At 46.4% G+C, this 8,428-nt stretch overlaps 2 protein-coding genes across 9 annotated transcripts in view; both read left to right on the forward strand.

The window, feature by feature from the left end:
- The first annotated feature begins 378 nt into the window (after window positions 1–378).
- Window positions 379–8,428, forward strand: part of LOC135093346 (uncharacterized protein DDB_G0287625-like) — a 104,274-nt gene continuing 96,224 nt past the window's right edge. For all 8 annotated transcript variants that reach the window (XR_010263319.1, XR_010263318.1, XM_063992559.1 and 5 more), the window contains exons 1-3: window positions 379–822; window positions 1,028–1,129; window positions 1,908–2,024. Coding sequence is in view for 6 of the 8 variants with exons in the window: in XM_063992559.1 (XP_063848629.1) it covers window positions 686–822; window positions 1,028–1,129; window positions 1,908–2,024 (356 nt within the window). In the remaining 2 variants the exon portion in view is untranslated. The remainder of the gene's footprint in view (window positions 823–1,027; window positions 1,130–1,907; window positions 2,025–8,428) is intronic.
- Window positions 2,035–4,193, forward strand: LOC135093350 (Golgi-associated RAB2B interactor protein 3-like). The gene is made up of 2 exons (XM_063992577.1): window positions 2,035–2,474; window positions 2,665–4,193. The coding sequence occupies exons 1-2, from the start codon at window positions 2,365–2,367 to the stop codon at window positions 3,077–3,079; spliced, it is 525 nt and encodes a 174-aa protein (XP_063848647.1). The 5' UTR covers window positions 2,035–2,364; the 3' UTR covers window positions 3,080–4,193.

Consider the following 8,428-nt stretch of genomic DNA (forward strand, 5'->3'; position numbering starts at 1 on the left):
TCTCCATGACTGTTACTCCCACAGCACTCCACAGTACCACAGCTGATCTAATTATCCTTGTGAGAATGAACACTCACATTAAAATGGACAGCAGTAACTCTTACTGAACTTTCGGCGCGGCATATCCACACAGGGAAATCCTGTATTCAAATGTATCTTCTTTACTCCTAGCCATGTAGGGCTCAGCGGAGAGAGTGGCGGTCTTGGCAACTCTGAGTGTGGGACGCCATGATTCAACCCTGAGACTAAACACATTGATACATAATGTATTAATAAAATAATTATAATACACAGCAGTTCTTCTTTAACACATATTGCGGTGTGAACACAATATGGCGAAATAGGCTAACTTTGCAAAAATTATGTTGGGCCCTCGTGGCTCAGTGGTAGAGTGATGAACTTTAAGATTGGTGTGAGGGAAGCATGGGTTCGAACCCCACTCGGAACTTACAAAAAACTTCAAAGAGCATCCACTGCATCATCATGTGTGCTTAAAAACACACAACACGGTGATGGAGCTGCCCAGGGGAGTAGGGGAGGTGAGTGCGCAGCACCTCCCCAACCTTCCCAGGAGAGCAGGGGAGGTGTGTGCACAGCACCTCCCTAGCTTCCCCACCTTTGTCCCACCCCTTGTCCCACCATAAAAAGTAGATTCACTGACCACCAATTTGATTCCTTCAGCAACATGAGGATACACCAGACTTCCTTGATTATTTACCCATACCATACTTATCATGCTTATCCCATACCTTGTCTCACCTACAGCAGGAACATCAGGAGCAGCAGGAATATCAGTAGCAGCAGGAACAGCAGGAGCAGCAGGTGAGTGCACAACACCTCCTTACCCTTCCCATACTTATCCCATCCTTTGTCTCACCAACACAGCACGAACATCAGGAAAAGCAGCAGCAGCAGAAACATCAGGAAAAGCAGCAGCAGCAGAAACATCAGGAGCAGCAAGTGAGTAGTAAACAGCATGTACTTACCCGCCCCATACTGATCCCACCCCTTGTCTCACCCACAACAGGAACAAAAGGAACATCAGGACTAGCAGGAGCAGCAGGAACATCAGGAGCAGCAGGGAAACCAGGAGCAGCAGGAACATCAGGAGAAACAGGAACATCCACAGGTGAGTGCACAACACCTCCCTACCCTTCCCAGACTTATCCCATCCCTTGTTTCATCCACAGCCAGAACATCAGAAGCAGCAGGAGCAGCAGGTACAAAAGGAGCATCAGGAGCAGCAGGTGAGTGCACAACTCCTCCCTACCCTTCCTATCCCTTGTCTCACCCACAGCAGGTACAGCAGGAACATCAGGAGCACCAGGAACAGCAGGACCAGCGGATACAGCAAGAAAATTAGGAGCAGTAAGAACGTCAGGTGCAGCAGGAAAATCAAGACCAATCAATAGGAGCAGCAGGTGAGTGCATAAAACATTTCTCTTCCATTGCTTATCATATCCCTAGTCTCACCCACAGCAGGAAAAGCAGAAACATCAGGAGCAGCTGGAGCAGCAGGAACATCAGGAGTAACAGGAACATCAGGAGTAACAGGAACATAAGAAGCAGCAGGAGCAGCAGGTGACTGCACAACACCTTTCCCTACCCATACTTATCCCATCCCTTGTCTCACCTACAGCAAGAGCAGCAGATACAACAGGAACGTCAGAAGAAACGGGAATTTCAGCAGCAGCGGGAACAGCAGGTGAATGCACAATACCTCTATACCCTCCCCATACTTATCCCATCCCTTCTCTCACTCACAGGAACAGCAGGGGCATCAGGAACACAGGGAACGGTAAAGCAACAACATCAGAAGCAGCAGGAACATCAGGAGCAGCAGGTGAGTGTGCAACACCTCCTTACACATCCCATACTTATCCCATCCCTTGTCTCACCCACTGCAGGTACAGCAGGAACATCAGGAGAAGCAGGAACAGCAGGAGCATTAGATACAGCAGCAACAACAGAAGCAGCAAGAACATCAGGTGCAGCAGGAACATCAGGACCACTAGGAGCAGCAGGTGAGTGCACAACACCTCCCTACCCTTCCCATACTTATCATATCCCCTTTCTCACCCACAGCAAGAACAGAAGGGCAGCAGATACAGCAGGAAAGTAAGGAGCAGCAGGAACATCAGGAAGATCAGGAGCAGCAGGAACATGAGGAGCAGCAGGAACATCAGGAGCAACAGGAACATCAGGAGCAGCAGGAACATCAGGAGCAGCAGGAACATGAGGACCACTAAGAGCAGCAGGTGAGTGCACAACACCTCCCTACCCTTCCCATACTTATCACATCCCCTGTCTCACCCACAGCAAGAACAGAAGGGCAGCAGATACAGCAGAAAAGTAAGGAGCAGTATGAGCAGCAGGAACATCAGAAGCAGCAGGAACATCAGCAGCAACAGGAACATCAGGAGCAGCAGGAACATCAGGAGCAGCAGGAACATCAGGAGCAACATGAGCAGCAGGTGAGTGCAAAACACCTTCTTACCTTTCCCATACTTATCCCATCATTTGTCTCACCCACAGCAGGTACAGCAGGTACAGCAGGAGCAGCAGATACAGCAGGAACATCAGGAACAGCAGGAGTAGCAGGTGAGTGCTCAACACCTCTTTACCCTTACCATACTCATCCCATCCTTTGTCTCACCAACAAAGCAGGTACACAGGAACATCAGAAGCACCAGGGGAAGCAGGAGAAATAGATACAGCGAGAGCATCAGGAGCAGCAGGAAAAGCAGGAGCAGCAGATACAGCAGGAACATCAGGAGCAGCAAGTGAGTCCACAACACCTACTCACCTTCCCCATACTGATCCCATCCCACAACAGGAAAATCAGGAGCAGGAGGAGCGAACAGCAGGGGCAGCACGTGCAACAGGAACATCAGGAGCAACAGGAACTTCAGGAGCAGCAGAAGCAACAGGTGAGTGCACATCACCTCCCTACACTTTCCATACTTATCCCATTCTTTGTCTCACCAAAACAAGGTACAGCATGAGCATCAGGAGGAGCAGGAACAGCAGAAGCAACAGATACATCAAGAAAATCAGGAGCAGCAGGAGCAGCAGGTGAGTACAAAGTACCTTAACCTTCCCATACTCATCCCATCCCTTGTCTTACCCACAGTAGGAAATGTAGGAACATTAGGAGCAGCAGAAACAGCAGGACTAGCATGAACATCAGGAGCAACAGGAACATCAGGATCAGTAGGAGCAGCAGGTGAGTGCACAACAACTCCCTAACCTTTCCATACTTATCCAATACCTTATCTCCCTCAGCAGATACAGTAGGAGCAGCAGCAACATAAGGAGCAGCACGAACATCAGGAACAGCAAAAGCAGCAGGAATATAAGTAGCAACAAAAACAGCAGGAGCAGCAGGTGAGTGCACAGCACCTCCCTACCATTCCCATGCTTATCCCATCCCTTGTCTCTCCCACAGCAGGTACATCAGGAGCAGCAGGAACATCACGAGCAGCAGGAACACCAGGTGCAGCAAGTAAAACAGGAGAAGCAGGTGAGAACACAACACTTCCCTACCATTCCCATAATCATCCCATTCCTTGTCTCACCCACAACAGGAGGAGGAGCAGTAGGAGCAGCAGTTTCAGGAGCATCAGGTGAGTGTGCCCTACCCTCTCCATACTTATCCCATCCCTTGTCTCACCCACTGAACGTACAGCAGCAGTTGAGGGCGTCACATAACCCTGCCTTCCCTACTCCATACCCCATCTCTTGTCGCAACAAGAGCATCGTAAATAGGAACAGCAGGAACAGCAGGAAGAGCAAGAGCACTAGGTGAGAGCTAAACACCTCCATGCCTTCCCCACTACTATTCCATCCCTTGTCTCAGCAGGAGCATCATAACCAAGAGCAGCAGGTACAGCAGCAGCAGTAGGATCATCAAGAGCAGCAGGTACTGCAGGAGCACACATCAGGAGTAGCAGAAACAGCAGGTACGAGAGTACGTACAGCAGCAGCAGCAGTACCACCACAAACAGCAGCAGCAGATAAAGCAGATGTAGCAGCACCAGCAGCAGATGCAATAGCAGACGCAAAACCAACAGCAGCAGCATCAGATGCTTTTCTCGTCTTTCTCCTCCTCCTCCTCCTGGTTGTTCTCTTCCTTCTCCGTCTCGCCGGTCGCCTGAGTTCTTAACTCTCAGAGAGTGAGAGTACCCAACGCAACTCCCCTTCAACCTTTAAGTTGTTTCTTTATATCGATAGTCCCATATAGATTAGTCCCATACCCTTCCACCAGGTCAATTTAAACAGCTCTTTATAAGCCTTGCGCTTAGTACGTCTTTTGACCGTGTCCTTAACCATGAAGGGTCCAAAGAGATCCGAAGCGGTGTTCATGAATGGCGGTGACGGTTTCAAGCTCTCTGATGGATCTTGACCCATTATTTGGGGAAAGGGACAGCTCGACGCTGCCAACTCAACACCACCTACTCAACGCCGCCGACCAACTGAATTAAAGGTAGCCAGCCAGGCGAAGACGGACCCCAAGGCATTTCATCAGGTATACAGGACGAAGAATAAGGATACTATAGGTCCATTAAAGGCAGCAGATGGGGAGCTGGTTAGTTATGGGGAGGAGATTAGTAAACTTCTGAATGAGTATTTTTTAACTGTCTTCACCCAGGAAAACATGCAGGATATGCCAGGTAGTGAATAGGTGTTTAGAGCAGATGAGAATGAGAAGCTGACAGATATTTCCATAACTAGGGAGATAGTGGAACAGGAGATAGATAGGCTTAAAAAGTTCAAGACACCAGGACCAGATGAAATATATCCCAGAATACTTAAGGAATGCAAAGAGATTATTAGTGAGCCGTTAGTTTCTGTCTTACGGAAATCACTGGAGTCGGGTGAGGTACCAGTAATGTGGAGGTAGGATAATGTACCCATCTTTAAGAAAGGAGATAAAACTTTAGCGTCTAATTATAGACCTGTCAGCTTAACTTCAGTTGTAGGTAAAATGTTAGAGTCAATAATAGCGAGGAACATTAGGGAACATTTAGACAAACATAACTTGATAAATCAGTCACAGCATGGCTTCACGAAGGGGAAGTCTTGCCTGACAAATTTGTTAAGTTTTTTACAGTAAGGTGTACGAGGCAGTAGATAATGGTTATAGTTATGATATCTTATATCTGGACTTTAGTAAAGCATTTGACAAGGTACCCCATCAAAGGCTCCTGAGAAAGGTTAGGGCACACGCGATGGATGGGAAGATGTTAGGCTGGATAGGGTCATGGCTTAGTGACAGGCGACACAGAGTGGTAATGAACGGGTAATGAGTGGGGTCATGTAATTAGTGGGGTGCCACAGGGATCAGTATTAGGGCCATTGCTATTTCTAATATATATCAATGACTTGGATAGTGGAATTAGTAGTGATATTAGTAAATTTGCGGATGACACAAAGATAGGTAGATTAATTAGGTCAGAATCGGATGCCATCGCCTTGCAGGCAGATTTAGATAGAAAGAATGAATGGACGGATAGATAGAAAATGCAATTTAATATCAAGAAATGCAAAGTGCTTAGCGTAGGTAGAGGAAACCCACACAATAGGTACACATTAGACAACCAAACTCTGGTAGGTACAGGGTACGAGAAAGATTTAGGAGTTATACGAGTAGTTAACTCTGAACTCCGTCCAGGGAAACAATGCATAGAAGCCAAAAACAAGGCAAATAGGGTACTAGGATTCATTTTTAGGAGTGTTAAAAGTAGAAGGGCGTAAGTAATATTAAAGTTATACTTGGCGCTGGTCAGACCTCATCTAGAGTACGCTGTGCAGTTCTAGTCCCCACATTACAGGAAAGATATAGGACTATTAGAATGACTAGAGACTAGACTATTAGAATGACAGAGGAGAATGACTAAAAGGATACAGGGGATGAGGAGTATTCCTTACGAGGCGAGTTTGAAGCTGTTAAATTTACATTCTTTAGAGAGACGTAGGTTAAGAGGGGGACCTGATAGAAGTATTTAAATGGTATAAGGTTTATAACAAGGGGGATGTAGGCAAAATTCTTAGGATCAGCAACCAGGCTAGAACAAGAAATAACGGGTACAAGCTTGAAAAATTTAGGTTGAGGAAGGAGATAGGAAAAAAATTGGTTCTCAAATAGAGTGGTAGATGAGTGGAACGGACTCAGTAATCATGTTGTTAGTGCTAGGACACTAGAGAGCTTTAAGAGAAGATTAGACAAGTTTATGGATGGTGATAATAGATGGAAATAGGTAGGTATATTTCATACAGGGACTGCCACGTGTAAGCCTGGTCGCTTCTTGCAGCTTCCCTTATTTCTTATGTTCTTATGTTCTTATGAATCATAAAGAGTAGTGAGGTGTTCTCCCTTGCAATAAACACTGCCAGTCATCAACAATAAACCTTCACGTGATTACTAACAGTAATTACTAACCGCCCTAGGCGAAGCTGTTTGTCAAAGATTCCCAAACATGTCATGTAAACCACGATGATGGTCTGCAGTACACTGATCACCGTTAAGCAGAATCCCACACCTTACTTTTCTTTTACAGGTTTTGGTGATGTGACGTGGAACGATAAGACACTTGAAACAAACTCCCTTTGCCTTAATAACTTGAATTTATCTAAGGCGTCCATTCTGCTGAAGCCATTAGGCCGGGCGCACATTGAGACGCAGGCAACACAGGCGACACAGCACAGAGCAGGGCAGAAAACTGCATCTCACTGGTTTAAACCTAAGCACGCATATTGACACGCAGGACAGCACAGCACAGATGCAGACCTGTGTCGGCCTGCGCGACGCAGTCGTTCGAACGCAGTTTCCTGTGCCACGTGCGGCGCAGCTTGATAGCAACTCACTCTTTAGTACTCACAATGTCGTCCACGGAGCAACTCATAGAGGCTGTTCGCCATCAAAGAGTGCTGTATGACACTAGTCATCCTGATAATATGAGAGGAACTTATAAGGACGAGTTATGGGCAAATTCTCCATGTGTTTTCCTCTTCTCCATGTATTCACTCCTCCACACTGACCTCTTTGCTCTACAAATGTCATATAATAACATTAATTTCTCGAACTCGTTTTCTGAGTCGGAATCGGAACTAAGGTTTCCAAAGTAATTTTTGGCAACAGCCATGATCAACACTACCGCACAGGACGACAGCCCGCTTCTCAATGTGCGCACCACGCCTGTGCTGCGCTGTGCTGCCCTGCCCTTCCCTGCCCTGCGTCTGCCCTGCTCTGTGCTGCCCTGCGTCTCAATGTGCGCCTTGCCTTACAGTCTACTGTCTGATGCAAGTCCGTATCATGATACACGCATCTCTTTCCTACAGGTTTAACCTGAACAGAGTTCCCATTATTTCCTGGCTGAGAGTTTAACACTAATTGAGTCATGGTGTTGAGACATTCCACAATGAGGCACTGAGAGGACTTCAATTCCTTCACTGTTTTTATCAGTTCACAAGGCTCACTTTTTGTCTCACCTACATAATCAACATTAGTTGCGTTAAATGTTGCCTTCTGAAGGTTGGAACGGATGTCAGATTCCAAGTAAACGCACACATCCCTCTCCTTCAAAAGCAAGTCAATGAACACTTATAAAAGGTTGTCCGGGTCATTTATTTGTTGAGCTTCGTGAACCCACTGGTGTCGTATGTCGACTGGGTCTCCAGCGCTGAGTCTGGTCTTCAGGACGTTGGCCTTCCTCGTGAAGGTTCGCTTTGCGGCGGCACGTACCTTGACTAGTTCCTCCATGGCACTGCACTGTTGAATTGTCTCGTCCGAGGGGATGGAAAGGCCCGCCGTATACCGGATCCTTTATTGTAGATGTACTATTCAACGTAGGGAGGTAAGCGTATCATCACATTGCACAAACATATGCTAAATATATGATAACACATCATTCACAGGTTATCCCAACAATTACTAATGAGAAAATTTCAGATTAAGAAAAGAATACTCTAAAGTAAGGTCTATCAGTACTGAACGACTTCATCAAACCAAGAAAGAGAAACAAATTGTTATTTAAGTATACACACACACATATTCTTGTAAATTTCTTGCTACTCATGTAATACAAGATTCTCAGAGCAGCTGTAGTCAGCCGCTGCAGTGTGTCAACCTCGAAACATCAAGCTACTACATTGCGGCCTCAATCATCGTACCTCCGGTGAGGAGTTCCCTACATGGCGAACTACCTTTAATGAGCCTCAACTGATCAATGATCGGCAATAAACACAAACAGCAAACTCAAAATTCATGGTACACAGATTCTGGAATAGGTTATAGCTACAATTAACTGAATAGTCAATTATATATGAACAGACTAATAATGTATTATCACAACATAACAAATAACTTAGTGTCGGCCAACACCCTCGGGCAAGCAGCAACAGACATCACAACAGCTCCCTGGCCCTG

This window comes from Scylla paramamosain, chromosome 42 (genome assembly GCF_035594125.1).
Source record: "Scylla paramamosain isolate STU-SP2022 chromosome 42, ASM3559412v1, whole genome shotgun sequence".
Lineage (NCBI taxonomy): Eukaryota > Metazoa > Arthropoda > Malacostraca > Decapoda > Portunidae > Scylla > Scylla paramamosain.